This window comes from Triticum urartu, chromosome 2, assembly GCF_003073215.2.
Source record: "Triticum urartu cultivar G1812 chromosome 2, Tu2.1, whole genome shotgun sequence".
Taxonomy (NCBI): Eukaryota; Viridiplantae; Streptophyta; class Magnoliopsida; order Poales; family Poaceae; genus Triticum; species Triticum urartu.
The window spans coordinates 682,539,750-682,559,685 of record NC_053023.1 but is presented as its reverse complement, the minus strand read 5'-3'; the positions used below and the strand labels follow the sequence as shown (position 1 = coordinate 682,559,685).

At 50.0% G+C, this 19,936-nt stretch overlaps 2 protein-coding genes and 1 non-coding gene across 3 annotated transcripts; 1 reads left to right on the top strand and 2 right to left on the bottom strand.

Annotated features, from left to right (window-relative positions):
- Positions 1–323: 323 nt before the first annotated feature.
- On the bottom strand, positions 324–938 carry LOC125539717. Its single transcript, XM_048703229.1, has one exon. It carries the CDS (start codon positions 862–864, stop codon positions 628–630), a length of 237 nt encoding a protein of 78 aa, XP_048559186.1. The 5' UTR covers positions 865–938; the 3' UTR covers positions 324–627.
- A 573-nt stretch (positions 939–1,511) lies between these two features.
- TRNAY-GUA lies at positions 1,512–1,597 on the top strand. The gene is given in 2 exon segments: positions 1,512–1,548; positions 1,562–1,597. It is a non-coding gene; the product is annotated as a tRNA-Tyr (tRNA).
- A 772-nt stretch (positions 1,598–2,369) lies between these two features.
- Positions 2,370–6,321, bottom strand: LOC125539714 (probable UDP-arabinose 4-epimerase 2). Its single transcript, XM_048703226.1, has 11 exons — positions 6,165–6,321; positions 5,796–5,932; positions 5,286–5,410; positions 4,548–4,661; positions 4,352–4,459; positions 4,166–4,257; positions 3,724–3,865; positions 3,546–3,640; positions 3,346–3,475; positions 3,109–3,253; positions 2,370–2,990 (listed from the first exon to the last, which is right to left on the bottom strand). The coding sequence occupies exons 2-11, from the start codon at positions 5,854–5,856 to the stop codon at positions 2,764–2,766; spliced, it is 1,239 nt and encodes a 412-aa protein (XP_048559183.1). The 5' UTR covers positions 5,857–5,932; positions 6,165–6,321; the 3' UTR covers positions 2,370–2,763.
- Positions 6,322–19,936: the final 13,615 nt, after the last annotated feature.

The following is a 19,936-nucleotide window of genomic DNA, read 5'->3' as shown; positions in this document are numbered from 1 at the left end:
TCGGCCATGTCAGCCCGTAACCTCCTTTCTGTAACAAATGGCACTTAGATGTAGCAAAGCTCATGTTGAAGGAGTAATGCTACACACACGGGGGACTTTACGGGGGCTCTACGGGCTAACTGAAAATTAATGGCCGTGATTTTAGTTTATTAGGACGGCCTCGCCACTTAAAATCGGGGGGCAATCAGATTAGCGCAGGTTCTCCACCCCGTGAAAGTCCATTGGAACTTGCCCGTGAATGTGGTATTATCGATGTTGAAGTACAGACGGATCCCACAACTCTGGGCTTGGGACTTTGTGATCACAGCGACAACGTACTATGATATCGATGATGAAATATTTTGATATATGTCTACTCATAAAGACAGTCACACTGATAAAGTATTACTGTAGTACATTGACGACGAAGTAGGGACATAACTAAACACATGAACTAAGAGGAAACATGGCGGATAGGGATAGTTGGCGCAGATCAAGGCACACGGACAAGAGCGATGCGACGCCGATGTGCTGCTTCTCCGGCCGGTGCTAGCTAGTTATAATAAGAGTCTAAAACGACAAGCTGATCTACGGACGCAGCCTGTAAACATTATGCAGAGGCGCGTGAACTCGATCGGCATGATATGATCATGGAGACTTGTGGTTGTCGGCGGAGCCGTGGGCAGCGGGAGGGATCCCGGGGACCACGGGTGGCAGCGGCAGGTTGGGCACCAGAGGCGGCAGCGGCAGCGGCAAGCCGGGCAGCAGGTCCTTCACCTCGTCCACGGCGCCACCGGCGCCGCCCTTCCCTTTCAGCTCCCTCCCGTCGCAGGACGCGAGCACCACCAGCAGCAGCACGAGCGCGACGGCCAGACGCTTCGCCATTGCTGCGTTTTGCTGATCAAGTACCTTTGGGATAGTCTTGGGCCTTGGCGTGGTGTGGTAGCTAGCTGTGTCGCTCTGCAACTCTGCATGAGCTTTGGCTGATCGATGCGCTGCCTTTTATAGGCGAGTTGCCGGAGTTTGAGACGGTTGGTTGTTCGCCTGGGCGTGCAGCGGGCGGCGTGTCAGGGGAACACGTACGTGTCAGGAAAGGCGCATAGGTGGCGGCGCGAGGCGAAGGCGGTGTGGTACGCGGCGGCGCCCGTGATGAGACGTGCGCGGGCTCACGGGCGGGGAGAGAATGCATGCATGGCAATGGCATGTGCACGTCGGTGGAGCGAGGAATGGGGCGGATGGCTTCCTTTGTCTTCTCCGTGGCCGACGTGCTGCGCAACCTTGCGACGGGCACCCCCGGCCGGTAGTACGCAGATTGGGAAATTAAGAGACGACCGACGAGGTGAGTGGCCACGACGCAGCTACCGGCCGGCCATGTGAATGTAGGTCTGCAATACCACATCAGTCGGGCAAACAAATGAGTGTTACGCGTTGGGTAGACGGAAAATTTTGGATCATGGTAAAATCCATTGCAGAGAAAAAAAAGTATGCGAAATTAAGAACATATAGAATTTATTTACACTTCCAATCACAAGCCGACCTTAGCTCAGTTGGTAGAGCGGAGGACTGTAGTATTCGCAGATAAATCCTTAGGTCGCTGGTTCGAATCCGGCAGGTCGGACATCTTTTTGTATTTTTTTTGTTTTGAACATTTGCATAGTAGTAAAAATAGCCCACAGACTTCTTTTTGTATTTTTTTTTAACATTTGCATTGTAGAATACTTGCTCCGTTCCATAATATAAATTTCTTTCTGTACTTGATCAAATTCAGGCAGACGCAAAACAACAGATTGTTTGTTGTGCATGGCCTGGATAACTCCTTCATGGGACACCGCGATATGGGAAGTAACTATTCATGTGCAGGCTTTTTATCTGCAGGCGTTTCTTCTGCATTTGCCTCAGCTTCAACTATCTTCCCATGTTGCCTGCAGGCGTCCCTGCATTTGCCGCAGCTTCAACTATCTTCCCATGTTTTTCTGCAGATAGCTCGTCACTGGGCACTGGCCACCATTCGTAATGGCAGAGGTTTTCGGATGCGAATGACTCCTCCCGTGGAGAAGAAAACATGATCCGCTGAGAATATGCGAAATTCGGTCAAGAACCTTTGTTTCAGGCAGCTGGTTTTTTTTTTCCTTTTCGAAGGTTGTTGAATGTAAGTACGAATCAAGAGGCTTACAGCTCGGAATTATTAGTATTTTTCTAGAGAAGCTCCCAAAATTATTTGAACAAGCAACAATATATTTATGTATAGATAACAAAATGTTGACACTGGGCCTCCAAATTTCAGCCTTTCCTGCGAAAAAAAAATGCAAAACCAGTAGCACTTGTTTCCTGACTGGCCTGGTGAAGTGAAGTGAGCAACGATTGTACTATTTGGATTTACCACAGAAAGCTTGTTCAAATAACTGCTTATTCGTATCATTCCATCCATCCACCGTGATGGTTCATAACTTCACATCGTACCTCGTACATAAGATCGATCTACTTGTCTACAGCACCACTCCGTATTTGTGTCATATATTATGCCTCAGCCAACGAACAGCAAAATAAATTAAATGTCAACAACGAAAAGGAAAAACCTATAATATATATGATGGTTTCTTCTAAGCCAGGCAGGCCATTCTCTCTGTATCTTCTTCCAGGTGCTGCGAAATAACATCACTATCCTTCTGTGGCTGCCTGCTACGTGTCTACGGCGAAAGGACCAGTGTTCTCAAGGCTATATCACTGCACATGGACCCGTGGATCTGTGTTGGCGAACTTCTGTTGAACCTACCGAGCACCGGATCAGGCCGACCCGTATCCACGCGGGTGCGCCTTCTGCCATTTCCAGGCCGTCGCAAGGCTCTCGCGGAGGTCTGTGTGTTCGGCTGTCCAGTTCAGCTCATCGCAGATCTTGGCCGGGTTGCTGTATACTTCGGCGTAGTCCCCGGGCCTCCGGTCGAGGTAGTCAACCTTGATGGTGGCTCCGGTTGCCTTCTTGCACGCTTCTACAAACTCCTTCACTGACCTACCTGATGAAAACATCAACAGGATACAAGTTCAGAAACAAGCGAGTGTGTGGTCTTAAATAGATTTAGGGTATTCACGTGCGGACAAACCGCACGGCATGATTATAAATCTTTCAACAACCTTTCCCTGTGCCGACATTGTAGATTCCAACTTTGTTAGGCTCGGCTTTACCAAGAGCTTTGACATGAGCATCAACAAGATCTGTGACATCGATGTAGTCTCTTACGCAAGTTCCATCAGCAGTAGGGTAGTCTGTTCCTCGAACCTGAAGGGGGCAGATCGAAAGTCATATACTGTGATTATTATGTAATAATGTCAAAGTGATGGATGCTAGATTATGCACGTCAACATGAGTACCTTTAGCCCTGGAATGATTCCTGATGCTGCGTCAAAACACGCACCAGAAATCCTTCCATGCTCACGCAGTTCAGGCCTTGGAGCTTCCCCGAGGCGTCCCTCCGGGTCTGATCCAATCACATTGAAGTATCTAATTCAAAAGAAACCATAAGTGGGTTTCCTAAGGATTACATATTTTATCTCGGGTAGGAGAGACAAACCTTAAGATCATCACAGCCATGTTAGATTTCTTTGAGAAATCTAGAATGATGTCCTCGGACATCTTTTTTGCCTTCCCGTATGGATTGATAGGTATCTATGTGGCAACACGAGTTATTTACAGATCATTAACCTAAAGTAAACTGTCGAAAAAGAGAAGTTCAGGCACCAAGGACCAACCTGAGGAGTTGTCTCTACAATAGGCATTGTGTCAGGTTCACCATATGTTGCACAAGTACTCGAGTAAATCAGAGTTTTTACATTATGTGCTGCCATTGCCTCGAGCACTGTCAACGTATTTGATGTTATGTTGTGGTAGTACCTGTTATATCAGACTGTCAATATTAGCATTCAATATTTAACGATGAGCTGTCAAGAATGACAAAAATGGATGAGCCTTATTCTAATTTATTTTTCATTTAATGCTATAATAGTATCAACAGATTGCCATATTTGGCAGTTTGTATGGAAAACACAGGTAATTTGCAGCCTACATATTACACAGGAGATACACAGTATCAATGACCTGTATTTACGTAGAGCTATTTAGTGCCTAGCTTTCTAAATAGTTCGAGCAATACAAGGACACTGACACACCACATGCCTAAAATAAAAACTGTACCTTAGTGGCTCTTGCGTGCTCTCACCAACATAAGCAACAGCAGCGAAGTGCATAACAGCATCAAACGCGTTCTCCGAAAACATTTTGTTGACCTGATTGTCGGTTAAGTGCAAAACACATTTCGCAAATGCATGCATGGAAGATATATATGGTGATCTAAGTTATTTTTGTAAGGACAAAGGATACAGCTTTCGGATCGCCTAAATCAGTGTATATAAACTGAAGCCTCCCAGGCTCTGGAAACAGCCTCTGAAGAGCTCTGACAGCTCCCATGTTCCCCCTTGAAAGGTTATCCTGTGAATATCAGATGGCATAAGTCTCTCACTACCAAAGCTCTTATAGCATAAGAACTACAAATATAAATAGGGAATAAGGAATTTACCACAATGGTAACTCGGTAGTTGTCCGTAAGGAGACGAAGAGTAGCATGTGAGCCAATGTATCCAGCACCTCCAGTCACCAGCACATGAGTCACCCCAGTTTCATGGCGAGAGAACTGCAGCACATGTAGATGCATCAACTCCAGTTTGAAAGAGTGGAGTTGCAGGAGTAAATAACTGTAAACTCCTAGATTAGATGGCAATCTGAAATGTCTGTACGAAATCGCTTGCATCTGATGGAATAATGACTATAGTTTATCTAGAACAGATGATGCAACAAAGTATTCTAAAATAATCTCAGCTCGAAGAAGAATAATGGACTGTTCATCAAATTAGATGGCAGAATGAAATGATCCATCAAATTGCCTTACTGGCCCTTTTTGTCATGAAATCAATATATTAGTGCTCCATGTGGAACTTGAGTGATAACATTAAAATTAAGCCGGAAAGAAGGAACATGACAGTGCCAACTCATCAGCAAGTGACAGCGACATAGCATTCCCACGATAACCTCAGCTGAAAGAAGAAGAATGAACTGTTCCATCAAATTAGATGGCCGAATGGCATGTTCCCTCTAGCTGCCTTACTGGCCCTTTTTGTCATGGAATCAGTATACTAGTGCACCATGTGGAACTTGAGTCATAACATTAAAATCAAGCCAGAAAGAAGGAATCAGGACAATGCCAACTCATCATCAAGTGACAGTGACATAGGCCAGTTGGTGAGAGGTTAGCACATACCACGCTAGTACCGCCAAAACCAGGAGACTGTTTCAACACAATTATGCACATGACAGTGAGGGCAGCAGCCACCGCGATCTTTCCCGCGTAATTAGGCTTGCGTCTCGTGTCGCCGAAGTCCATGCCTGCAAAAATGATGCGCCGAATTCAAAGTTGTGCCAGCAAAGTCATAGTGTCCTAGCCCCAACTACATGTTCTGGCACTCATAGCATAGGTTTCAGTAAATTTGAACAGCCTATAAATTTCGCAGAAGTACAATCACATAATCAGAAACTCATATGATATTAATGGCATGTGTGTACAACATTTGACCATGAACAGACGCTTTCGTGCCGCAGCCTGCAATAACTATCAAGGTCAAACATTTGGTCTGTATGACTGTAGCATTCAAGTTTCATTCCCTGGTGGTAACCGGGTCAATGAAAAGTTGAAAACAGGCCCAAAAATGGTAAAGTGAAAAATAAAAGTACTAGCAGAAAACCATGAACTGAGGAAGAAATGATGCTGTACCTGACAAGATCCAAGACCTGGTGGTCCTAGCTTGGCTTCTGCTCCGGGGGGTTGTTGGCATGTGCGGTCGGCTCCCGCGGAAGAAACCAACAAGAACTCAACTTCCTCCCCTCCTCCTCCTCCTCCGGCCGACGAATCTGCACCGGCAACAGGGCCACGCACGATTATTCGCAAGAACAAAGAGCAGAGACATCGCCAAATTGGCCTCACAAGAAGGGAAAACTCTGAAACAGCTGCAGTGCAGCTCGCCGACGGAATAAATCACGCGGAAAGCAAGGCGAGAAACAGGGGAAGGCGAGGGAAGCGTGGTGGCAGGAACCCAAATCAATCCTTGACCGGAGGAGAGAGGAACTGAGCCAGGGAACTCACCTTGCGAGCAGATCGGCGCGGCGGGGGACGGAGGCGGAGGCGGGCTTCGCCGGCGATTTGGGGGCCGGCGCGAGATCGGTGTGCAACGGTCCGAGATGGGGGAGGGAAGTGAGGGGGGGGGGGGGGGGGGGGGGGGGGGGGGGGGGGGGGGGGGGGGGGGGGGGGGGGGGGGGGGGGGGGGGGGGGGGGGGGGGGGGGGGGGGGGGGGGGGGAGCAAGTCGTCGGGGAGTTTCTATTTACCGAGTCATGAGCGCCGATTTATAGGAATCTTCTGCATATGGCTCGCTCGCTGGCTGGATTCTCGCGTATTTAAATACGGTTCTTTTCTGTAGACCGGGAGTATTTTAGTTGGAGGCAATTGTTTAAATGGAAGGTCTAGGTAACGAACGTTCACCCCCGGTTTCTAAGGGGTGAAGTGCTTGGCAACCATGGGATGCAACATTATGCGGTTCAGATGCAATCACTATGTGGAGAAAATACATGGAGTGGGAGGGAAACTGAAAACAGCACAAGGAGGAAGGGTGCGAGGAGGGGGGGGGAGGGGGGGGAGGGGGTGGGTTAGCAACATCGGCTTAATCGTCGTCAGACAGAGAAAAGGGATGGACATCAAGGGGGTGGGGGGTGGGGGGGGGGGGGCAGGTGGTCGGTGGGGGGTCCCGGCAGGGGGGTTCCACCTTTTTTCCAGGGGTGACAATGCGGACATATGGTTGCCGACGTTTAATGGTGACATGGGTGTAGGACGAGAGGAGAAGAAACGATGGCAGTGAAGCAAGGTACTGGTGGAAAGAGTAGAGCGATGCGATGGAAGGTGCGACGAGAGGAGGAGGAGGAGGGAAAGAATGTTGAGAAAAGGCAACCCTAGGGCCAGCTATCTCGCGAATGATCATGCTTCATTCAAGTTTTCACACGAACACAAGCACACTGTAAGCAACACCCGAACATATTGTGTATTAAGTGGATGGGCTCCCACCACTCATTCTCCCCCTCTCGCAAGTAAGAATGGACACTGGAGTCTCCCCTTTCTCTCTCTACAACCCTCGTCTTGAATCCTCAAATTTCGACCAAAAGCCGAGGGAGGGAGCGCCACACAGCCATGACCGCTGAGAAACCCGAAGCCTAGGGGAGTGCCTTTTGCTTATTGCTCCAACCGGTCAAGATCGGCAGGGAGCCAATTGAATCAAGAGAAAAGGCCGAGGATCACCGGCCATGGGGGACAGGAAGAGTTATTGTTCCTGCTCCTATACCCATGTCTTCTCGATGCCTCCACCGTTCTTCTCCTTCTTCACCTTGTTGTGCCACCATGCGTTCGCCGCCGCTGCCGGCAACCCACCCCTGTCTCTAAACAGAATGCAGGAATCCGTCATGAGGGATCTCTCGCGCTCTGTGGGCTCACCCGAGTGGAACGCAACCGTCACAAATCTATGCCTATGGAGAGGAATCGGTTGCTCCCCTTCTAACTCCACTTCCTTCTCGGTGGTGACTACCCGGGTACAAAATTATGAACTGCCATATGGGCCAAGATCTTACCTTTTTCCTAATATAATCCCTGCATAATAATTTTTCTACATAGTTCTGCCTAAGACTGGGTGGGGGGGCATGGCCCCCTCAGACTTGTACTAAGCTCCGCATTGATGCAGATAGATGGTTGTCCACGTTTCATGGGTGTAGGACGAGAGGGGACAAAGCGGTAGCGGTGAAGCAAGGTTGTGACGGAAAGGGTAGAGCATTGGCGATGGAAGTTAGGGCGACAGAATGGTAGGAGAAAGACTGTGTTGGGACAGACGCAACCCTAGGGCTAGTTATCTCGCGAATGATCGTGCTTCATTCAAGTTTTCGTGTTTAAAAGATAGTATTTCACACCATCACAAGCACACTATAAGCAAACACCCACACATATTGTGTGATTAAGTGGATGGGCTCCTAGCCAAGTGCCGAGAACAGGGTGGTGTCCCTCGACAGACTTGAGTTTGAATCATGTGGGCTGAAATAGTCATTGCGTGGTTAACATGTATACTCCGATCACATACGGCGCACCGTACAATGATAGTGGATTTTTTGAGCTTGAGCTCTTTTTTGAAAAATAAAATAAAATCGAAAATCATATTTTGAAGTTTCAAAAAATTCTGAAAAAAAATGCACATGAACGTAGAGATGTATACTGCTCCATGTTCAAAGCTCCGCCCGTTTTTAGACTGACCCTGACTAGTCATGAAGAAATTTGTAAAGAATAGTAGCATGGCAGCTGCGTAGTGCTGGGAACCAGATCTCCTAGGAAGCGAACATGCGCGCTAGAAAAAACGGCAAACCTGGATGTGTACACGAGACAGGCGCACGCTCTCAGGTCGCCGATGCCGACAGAAGTGAAGATGTGTCACATGGTTCGGGTGCTGTGCTGGTCGCCTACACCGGCTTCCTACTATGCTACACTAGGGACGTGTTTGGTTGCCGTGCGCTACAATACCCGCATTGCATACACTTCTTCATTCAATCTAGCTATGCAAATGCACCATATGCATGTTGTTTGGTTACCTGCATGCCCTCTTACCTGCAGGGGCTGAACCACACTGTCTGGTGTTTGGTTGCCTGCATGTTAGTCCACAAACTCAAGACATGGTGTTTGGTTGTATGCAAGGCTTGATGTGTGGTAACCTCTTTGGCTAGTTGGTGAAGTTACCACCACACTTCGGCAACACACATCATAAGCACAACAGAGTATAAACAAAGCATCAACTAGCATAATTCAAATATAAGCAGTACCACAGATATAATAGTTCAACGCATAAACTATAAACATGTTCAAAGCAGACTCGATAGTACGCTCGAAAGAGATGGCCCGGCCCTACTCCTTGGCGGCGAAGGCTTCGTCATGCTTCCCGCACTTGTTGACGACCTCAATGACATCGTCGTCGAAGATGATGACCTTGAGGGTGTCGGGAGTGAGGAGCTTGAACGTCACCATGTAGCCGATCTTGATCTGATGAACGGCTGCGTAGGTGGCCCAACCCTGATCCAGGGTCACCTTACCGTTCATCAGCTTGACCGCCACCTTCCAGGAGCAGCCAGTGTTGTTTCTGAGCTTGAACTCCGTCGGCACCGCGACGAAGTGCTTGGTGAAGTCCAGGGGCATGGGGATGCACTCAAGCTTCGGTGCAAGGATGACCTTGCAAAAGTGAGTTGGGCCATCCTCCTGATGGTAGTGGCCGTAGTTGCGGCGCTTGTTGCTGGGGGGCTCCTCCATGCCCTCATCGCCGCCATCCTCAGGCGTCTTCGGGTCTTCCTCCGCGGTGGGCGGGAGCTCAACCTCGTCGGGCATTGGGTGAAGGGGCTGCTTGCCCTTGCTGTCAACGGCCGGGAGCACCTCCGTGCCCATCTCATTGTTATCCTCGATCTGCACACAAGTCATGGAGTCAGACATTGCACAGAGTTCATGGCTAATTCAAGAGTTTGTAGTTAAAACGACATGACTGTCACTCTTCTCTTTCTCTCCATCCCCCTATATTTACTCACCCTGCCCACCACTATTTACCCACCCCCTCTCTTCTCTCACTGTCAACCTTCCTCCTCCCCATCGCCATGAGCTCTAGCTCCAGCTCCAACGCCAACCCCTTCCCTTTTGGGGTATTGGCTAGAGGGTCTTCTTCCTCGAGTGGACGGCTGGTGACCGGACCAAGTTCGAGAACACCATGGAGGTGTGCTCGAACTTCGGCTCCATGCCGGACATGCAGAACGAATCTAATGCCGTGCTCATGAAGGCCACTAAAGAAGAGCTGAAGACGTTGATTCCTGACCCAGCGAAGGGTGCGATGGCAGTTGACATCATTCGCTGGGCCATGAATCAGGTCGTCTCCGACGACCCTAAATAGAGGAAGAAGTGGTGCAAGTACAAGACCTACTGGGCTCCTAATGACCGCCGTGCCGCAATGTACTGGGAGACGGCTATCGCGCCGCCGACGGTCATCGGCGGGGAGCCTAAGGAGGAGGAAGAAGAGACGGTGCACATGCCAGCTAGGGCGCCGGAGCCAGTCCGTCCTACCTGGCAGATCGACCTCGACTCCGCCGAGGACGACGAGGACGACCCGCCGGCCCGCACGACGATGAAGAAGAAGATGAAGGCCAGCGGCTCGACCAGCCGCTCCGCACGCCGGTGACGGCCGCCGCGGTCAGTCGGTGTCCGTTGTGTACCCCCTTTCCCCCTATTCCCCTATCCCCCAATCCCGAAATCTACCTTATGCATTTCGATCTTGCATGTATGAACTCGTATGAACTGCTATGAACTAGTATGAACTACCCCTATGCTTATCTACCTCTATTCCCCATTCCCCTCCGCCGTGGATCGAATCTAGCGTGCATGTCGAAGAGAGAGAAGTGCTTACCGCCATTGATGGAGTCCGGTGGTCTTCTTCCTCTGCTCCGATCCGCCGCCGCCGGTGATGGAGTCCGGTGGTCTTCTTCCTCTGCTCCGATCCGCCGCCGGTGAGAGTTGAGAGATTGAGGAAGAGTGGGGAGAGGGAGCGGTGAGGAGCGGCGAGGCTAATAAATGTCGGTGCTTCGGGAAGCAACGCGGCTTCTCGAGGGTGGCCACGCACGTGCAGCCGTGCCCGCCCACGTGCACCGCTCGGGCCTGGCCCTGGAGAAACTGCCGATTCGTGCGTTTCCAGTGAGCCAGGCCCTGAGGTGCTTTAAGAAGCGTGCGATACAGGTCCAATAATGTATGCGGGCTATCAAACAGGCCGCGTACATCCCGCGTAGGCCTGGTTGGGCTGCATACGGGTAACTAAACACGCCCTAGGTACATATTTGTTTTCGGTAGCACGTAGTAGGATTGGTTGTAAAAATCGCAAGCAAAGTGGCAGCAGTCCCGCTAAACGGCTAAAGTAAAGCTGTAGCTAGTGCTCTTCGTACGCTGGTTTTTGGTTTGTTCCCTGGCTGGCTGGATAGCTTGGCCGCGTGAAAGCCAGCCACCATTGGTGCGGGTCAAAGCTTTCCCCCTTGTACGCGGCGGGGTCTGCTGCATGTCCTCACCAGCCCAGCCACAGCCAATTGCCAATGCAACGTCGGCCAAATCAGAGGCGTTTCCCCACAAGAAAAAGACAGTACTTAGAAATCATGGCCGTACTCGTAAATCATGCTTAGAATACATTGAAAACAGTCGTACTCAAAGCAGTACTCCTACTGTGTCTGCAATAGACCGGCTCCGGCGGATCGAACCGAACGTCGGTACTCCACTAGCAAACAGTAGAGGTTGTTAAATTATGTACTTCTCGTAGAAAGAAAATCTCTAGTGTGATTAGGACAAGCGAGCGAGCAGGCGGTGATTGGCGGATCCAGGCCGAGAAGGGAGGCCGGGTCAACACTTGCGCCGCGTGTGGGATTGAGATTGAGATTGGACCTAACCTTCCCGAGCTAGTAGCTATACTCCCTCCATTCTAAAATATAATGCGCCCGCGCTTCTTGAGGTTCAACTTTAATCATAAATTTAACTAACGAGACCAACTCCGGCAGGAGAAAAAAATATACAATTAAAAACTTCTTTCAAATACGAATTCACTGATATAATTTTTACTTCCGCCGCAATCAGTCTTGTTAATTAAATTTACGGTCAAAGTTGAAGCATATAGATAAAGAAAGCACTATATTTTAGAATGAAGGGAGTACTTGAATAGTCCGCCTCTACCGGGCGTCTGGTTTCCGGGAATCTTTCTTGCCCAGACGCAGACCGTGATGTGATGTGCTGTGCTGAGCATGCACCTGCAAGCAGATCGCATCGTGGTTGCCTGCCCGCCTAACACTTTTCTAACCCGTGCCGGGCTGCTCATCTTTGTTTAACCTCTAGCTAGCTCGATTTGGTCTGGACCGACCCAGGCAGGAAATTAAGTAGAGGGGTTTGGTCAAACTCAACGGTGCCAACACCATCGAGCGGTGGTGCTGGTGCGTGTCTACGAGGAAGGACAAGTACTTACGGTGACGAACGCACCGGCACCGGAGTTGGGTGCGGTGTCGCGTCTCGGGGCCAGGACGCCGGCCGGATCCCGGACGTGACGGCTGGAACGAACTTGGCCTAATTTCCTGCACCTGCAACTCCGTCTCAAGAGTACACACAGCGGCGAGGCTTCGGCAGCTAGCACCCGTCCGTGTCGTCTGGTCCATGCCGCTTGCCGCATCGGCTTCAGTGACTGACATCAACTGATCATCATCGTCGCCACCATCACTAGCCAAATACTGATCATCTTGGTTGCTGGGAAGGAATCGCACCGCGTGGCCGCAGGATGCAGTTTGAATTCTAGTTCCACTCTCTGGATGGATCCGATTCGAGACTTCAATCATGCGCGGGCCAGTTGACCGGTCGTATTTTACACGGTACGAGTGTGGCGTCAAATTAAGGCTCACGTGATCTCCTTTTACCACACCGTGCACATCAGTCCGTCTTTCACTCCTACGGCTCAAAAAGAAGACACGGGAGAAGTTTTGGTCAAAATCAACGGTACCAACGAGAGCTTCTATGATCTGTTCTCTTTTTCTTTCGAATTGAGGAGCAGACCTCCCAATTTCATTTCATTGACAACACAGCTTGCCGGTGCTGACACATCAAAAACCAAAAGGTTCAGTAATGTAAACAGTCGGCACTAAAAAATATCCATCACAGTGACGGTGCGTGTCCATGGCGATACAGTAGCGACTTTCGCACCGGACTGCGGTGCGAAATCGCGCTCCGGGTCTCGGGCGCAGGATACGGATGTGACGGCTAAAACGCGACAGTGAAAATTTAACATGGTTCAACTTAATATGAGTCATTGATTTTGGCCAATCCAATGGCTCGTATGCGGTATTACCTCATGAGAGATAAGAATCTATTGATTTTTTTATAACATCTACAGGCGGCGCCCCAAACCAGCCTTAAACGGCCGGGTGGCTCGCCGGTCACTGACCGGTCATGAGAATTTAACCCAAATAGGTCTCAAACGCTCAGACTAACCGGTACCCCTCATATTCAAACCAAGGGTCTCTTTGATTCAAATGATTTTCATAGAATCTTTGAAGGATTAGAATCCTTAGGAATTTTTCCTATGTTGATCGTTTGATTCATAGGATTGAATCCTGTAGGATTTTTTCCTAAGGATTCATTTGTACTACATTTCACAGGAATTCTAGCATCCACTCAAACCTCTTGGAAGAAATCCTTTGTTTTTCCCTTGACACAATCAAACAAACTCAAATCCTATAGGGATCCAATGGACATGCCATTTCAATCTTGCATTTTTCCTATTCCTGTGTTTTTGCAATCCTGTGAATCAAAGAGGCCCCAAATATGGGACGGATATGAGGCGTCCGAATGCGCACGCCACATCGAACTGACAGCAGAGTCTCACGCGGAAACGTCCGGAAACGCAACGGTCCGAAGCTCGTGTCCTCCATCGGACCGATGTCGCCGTGTGGCGCCCCTTTGGCGGGCCGCGTAGTGCCTAGCCCGGCTATTGAAGTTGACCAGCGGCACCGAAACCCTATCATTCACATTTTCCTTCGCCTGTCCGTCGCCGCCGTCACTTTCCACTCCCCCCGTCTGTCTAGTAGCCATGCCCCCACGCCGCCAGGTGTGGAGCTACCCTTTTCTAACACCAAAGCGCCGGCTCAAGCTCCTTGTGCAGATCCGAGCAGGGCCGAAGCCCGGATTGCCGCGGGGCTACCTCCGGATGCAGTGGATCTGGAGAAGGAAGTGGAGGAGGAGGTGGAGGAAGTTGAGGAGGAGGAGGATATGGGGAACACTGGCGGCGTAGATTTGCAGGTGGAGCAGCAGGCCATCCTCGATTCCCTCCGCTTGGAGTCGGCTGCGGGGGCCAGACGTCGTCACCGACAGGAGATTGAGGCCGTGGAGAGGCAGAGATGCTCGCTTACATGGATGAGGTCGAGCAGGAGGAGGATGAGCCTGAGCCCTCCTACCCGCTCGTCCAGCCGACGTCCGGCACCGTCTTCGTGGACATCTCCGACGACGAATATTAGCTAGGGTAGTACGTATGATTTCTTTTGCATGCTTTGTATGGATATAGAGGTTAAAATATGAGAGATTCAGATGTAGTGTGGCTAATTTGAGACTTGAGCGGTCACTGTCTGCAGATGCGCTCGGTTGCCTCCGTGGGAGTTTGAGGGACCAGATTTGTAAAGTCCAGTTGTAGATGCTCTTATAAGGGCAATATAGACTTGCACTAAGTGGTTTCCTCCCTATTTATCTTTATAGAAACCATAGATGTAACCAGGATCACCTTAGATCCACCAGCGGACGCAGCCAAAGGCAGGAGACAACCAAATTCCCAACATCCGCTAGTTTAAGATCATTACAACGGTAAATTTTAGTATGCTCCCTCTTACAATTTTTTTAAAATAAAAGATGACAAGGAAGAGAAACAATACATGATAAATGGAGTAAGATGTTTTCTCAAATACGCAAAGGCTGCATATCATTTCATTGATAGATTAGGGTAAGAAGTTACAGGGGCAGCGTCCTTCGGTGCCGTACACACGAATGGCGACCTAGAAGGCGCTAAGTTGAGCAGGGGAGGTTGCTCAGCCTTTACAAGCTAAGGATCAGGAGTAAGATGTTGCCACACAAAAACAAATGCTTGAAGAACATCTTCCTCCGAGAAGATAGCATCAATCAAAGTGTTATCCAACCTCAACAACTTGTGATTCGGGGAACTTCTCGGCGCCATCCTTTTGATGCATTGAAGACATCACTTGTCACTTGCTTTAGCTGTTTTACCCCACCATGTCAACTCCCGTGCACTTCTATGGTTTTCTGAAGAATTAACTAAGAGTTAATAAGACAACATGTTTTATGAATCATCATAAAAGGATCGATTACACTTCTGTGGTCAAAGCATATATCCAGATAGACAACAACATGGAGGTAAGCTGACACTAAATTTCAATTTCCTTTCTCTGCCAGATTGGGTCATCTAGGTGTAAAATGATGTTTTCACACATGTAGGAATGGAGTTTAGATTGAAAGTGCATTGTAACATGCTCCATAAATAATTAGCAACAAAGAATAGTTTATAAACGAGTGATCAATAGTTTTCTCATCATCACAATACATACATTTCCTATCACCTATCTAGCCTTTTTAGTGAGGAGGAAATCAAACAAGCAATTATGGTCTCTTATGCTAGTGGAGCTCCTGGTCCTGATGGCTTGTCCTTTCTGTTCTATCAAAACTTTTGGGACCTGATCAAAGATGATTTTACGTGAATGGTTAGAGATTTTGAAAATGGGATCCTAGATATTTACAAACTTAATTTTGCTATTACTACTCTTATTACTAAAGTTCCTCATGCCAGAGATATGAAAAACTTTAGACTCATCAGTTTGAGTAATTGTGTTGTCAATTTTTTTCGAAAGCTATGACTACTAGGGTTTCCCCTTTGTGTGACAAACTCATCTCCTCCAACCAAACTGCTTTTTATCAAAGGAAGGTTTATCCTGGAGAGTGTGGTAATGGCCCATGAAGTTATTCACGAGCTTCGTAGGTCTCGTTCTAGTGGTTTGATACTTAAGCTTGACTATGAGAAAGCTTATGTGTGGGGAACGTAGCATGCAATTTCAAAAAATTTCCTACGATCACGCAAGATCTATCTAGGAGATGCATAGCAACGAGAGGGAGAGAGTGTGTCCACGTACCCTCGTAGACCGAAAGCGGAAGCATTAGGTTAACACAGTTGATGTAGTCGAATGTCTTCACGATCCAACCGATCCAAGTATCGAACATACGGCACCTCCGTGTTCAGCACACGTTCAACTCGATGATGTCCCTCGAACTCTTGATCCAGTAGAGGGTCGAGGGAGAGTTCCGTCAGCACGACGACATGGTGATGGTGATGTGATCCACGTAGGGCTTTGCCTAAGCACTATGACGCTATGACCAGAGGAGTAAACTGTGGAGGGGGCACCGCACACGGCTAAGAGAACAACTGTTGTGCCTTTGGGGTGCCCCCTGCCCCCATATATAAAGGAGGGGAGGAGGTGGTGGCCGGCCCTAGGGGTGGCGCACCATGGGGGGAGTCCTACTAGGACTCAACTCCTAGTAGGATTTGGCCCCCCTTCCTTCCAACGGAGAGCGGAAAGGGGAAAGAGGGGAGAGGGAGAAGGAAAGGGGTGGGGCGCCTGAGGGAGTCCTGGATTAGGGGGTCTCAGGACAGCCGGACTATATCCTTTGGCCGGACTGTTGGACTATGAAGATACAAGATTGAAGACTTCGTCCCGTGTCCGGATGGGACTCTCCTTGGCGTGGAAGGCAAGCTAGGCAATACGGATATGCAAATCTCCTCCCTTGTAACCGACCTTGTGTACCCCTAGCCCCCTTCGGTGTCTATATAAACCGGAGGGTTTAGTCCGTAGGACAACAGACAATCATACCATAGGCTACCTTCTAGGGTTAGCCTCTACGATCTCGTGGTAGATCAACTCTTGTAATACTCATATCATCAAGAACAATCAAGCAGGAAGTAGGGTATTACCTCCACCAAGAGGGCCCGAACCTGGGTAAACATCTTGTTCCCCGCCTCATGTTACCATCCGCCTTAGACGCACAGTTCGGGATCCGCTGGTTTTGACACCTACATCCGCTGGTTTTGACACCGACATTGGTGCTTTCATTGAGAGTTCCACTGTGTCGTCGCCGTAAGGCTTGATGGCTCCTTCGATCATCGGTAGCGATGCGGTCCAGGGTGAGGTTTTCCTCCCCGGACAGATCTTTGTATTCGGCGGCTTCGCACTGCGGGCCAATTCGCTTGGCCATCTGGAGCAGATCGAGAGCTACGCCCCTGGCCATCAGGTCAGATTCGGAAACTTGAACTACACGACCGATATCCGCGGAGACTTGATCTTCGACGGATTCGAGCCCATGTCAGGTGTGCCGCACAGTCACGACGAGCATGGCGTAACTCTGCCGTCGGACAGTATTCGGGAGATCGCATCTGCAACTACTCCGGCCGTCAATCCGGAGCAAATCGCGCCATCCGAGAGCGGAGGGATAGACCCCGCCACGGAGGCTGCGCTCTCAGTGGCGATAGAGCTGGATGCTGACTTCACCCCTTACGAGAGCCGTGTCACCGAACCACTGGATTCATCCCCGGCCACGGACTCCGAGCCGCTTACATCTGTGCCCGTCGAACCCGACTGGGCGCCGATCATGGAGTTCACCTCCGCGGATATCTTTCAGCACTCACCTTTCGGCGATGTGCTAAATTCATTAAGGTCTCTCTCCCTGTCAGGAGAACCTTGGCCGAACTATGTCCGGCCAGAATGGGATGTGGACGACGAAGAAATTCGCTGCCCACCCACCACCCACTTAGTAGCCACTGTCAACGATTTAACCGACATGCTCGACTTTGACTCCGAAGACTTCGACGGTATGGACGACGATGCAGGAGATGAACAGGAACCACCGCCCACAGGGCGTTGGATCGCCACCTCAGCATGTGGTATATACATGGTGGACACCCCCAAAGAAGGAAATGGCGACGAGACAGCGGAGGATGACCCCTCCAAGAAGCAACCCAAGCGACAACGTCAGCGGCGCCGCTCTAAGTCCCGCCACAGCAAAAGTAGTGATACCGGCGCAGGAGATAATAACACTCCAGATAGTGCCGAAGACAATAACAACCCCCTCCAGCACGATGCAGAGCCGGAGGACGAACAAGCTAGCCCTCCAGACCGGGCAGCAGATGGAGAAACGGAGGAGGACAATTACATGCCTCTCTCCGAAGATGAGGCGAGCCTCGGCGATGAAGAATTTATCATGCCTGAGGACCCCGTCGAGCAAGAGCGCTTCAAGCGCCGGCTTATGGCCACGGCAAATAGCCTGAAGAAAAAGCAGCAACAGCTTCAAGCTGATCAAGGCTTGCTAGCACACAGATGGACCGAAGTCCTTACGGCTGAGGAGTACGAACTCGAGCGCCCCTCCAAGAGTTACCCAAAATGCAGGTTGCTACCTCACCTCGAGGAGGAAGCAATGAAACCTCATTCACCAGTGTACGATGCGGCTGATCGGTCACTGCGTGGCCGAGCCAGAGAGGTGTTTCAGCCTGAAGTTCAGCCTGCACCCCGCCGCCACTCAATCAAAAATACTAAGGCCCGGGGCAACACAGGGGACCTACGAGACGTATTGGACAGTAAGGCAAAAATCGCAAGGTCAATATACGGGTCACGGGCACGCGCGACAACACGGGACGATGATTGTTGCATCGGATACACCAAGAGTAAATCCGGCCGGGCCGAATACAGCACACAAGACTCATATGAACTGCACCGGGATATAGCCCGGCACAGAGGCGCCGCACACCCCCTATGCTTCACCGATGAAGTTATGAATCACGAATTCCCGGAGGGTTTCAAACCCGTAAATATCGAATCATATGATGGCACAACAGATCCCGCTGTATGGATTGAGGATTTCCTCCTTCACATCCACATGGCCCGCAGAGATGATCTACATGCCATCAAGTACCTCCCACTAGAGCTCAAAGGACCAGCTCGGCATTGGCTGAATAGCTTGCTAGCAAACTCCGTAGGCAGTTGGGAGGATCTGGAAGACGCATTCCTGGATAACTTCCAGGGCACTTATGTGCGGCTACCAGATGCTGATGACTTGAGCCATATAACCCAGTAGCCAGGGGAATCGGCCAGACAATTCTGGACACGGTTCCTGACTAAGAAAAACCAAATTGTCGACTGTTCGGATGCAGAGGCCCTAGCGGCATTCAAGCATAACATCCGTGACGAATGGCTGGCTTGCCACCTTGGCCAGGAGAAGCCGAAATCTATGGCAGCCCTCACAACACTCATGACCCGCTTTTGCGCGGGCGAGGATAGCTGGCTAGCTCGCAGCAACAACACATCGAGGAATCCGGGAACTTTGGATACCAAAGATGCCAACGGTAGGCAATGTCATAACAGACCAAAGCGCCACAATAACAGCGATAACACCGAAGATACGGTAGTCAATGCCGGATTCAGAGGCTCTAGATCCGGTCAGCAGAAAAAGCCATTTAAAAGGAGTACTCTGGCTCCGTCCAGTTTGGATCGCATACTGGATCGCTCGTGTCAAATCCTCGGCACCCCCGACAAGCCAGCCAATCACACCAACAGAGAATGCTGGGTGTTCAAGCAGGCCGACAAGTTAAATGCCGAAAACAAGGACAAGGGGCTGCATAGTGATGAGGAGGAGGAGCCCCGGCCTCCGAACACAGGAGGACAGAAGGGGTTCCCCCCACAAGTGAAGACGGTGAACATGATATACGCAACCCACATTCCCAAGAGGGAACATAAGCGTGCACTAAGGGACGTCTACGCGATGGAGCCCGTCGCCCCAAAGTTCAACACATGGTCTGCTTGCACGATCACCTTTGATCGCAGGGACCACCCCACTAGTATCCGTCATGGCGGATCCGCCGCGCTGGTCCTAGACCCCATCATCGACAGATTTCACCTCACTCGAGTCCTCGTGGACGGCGGCAGCAACCTGAACCTACTCTATCAGGATACAGTGCGAAAAATGGGTATTGATCCCTCAAGGATCAAACCCACCAAAACCACCTTTAAAGGTGTCATCCCAGGTGTAGAGGCCCATTGCACAGGCTCAATCACACTGGAAGTGGTCTTCGGATCACCGGACAACTTCCGAAGCAAGGAGTTAATCTTCGATATTGTCCCGTTTCGCAGTGGCTATCACACACTGCTTGGACGAACAACATTTGCAAAATTTAATGCAGTGCTGCATTACG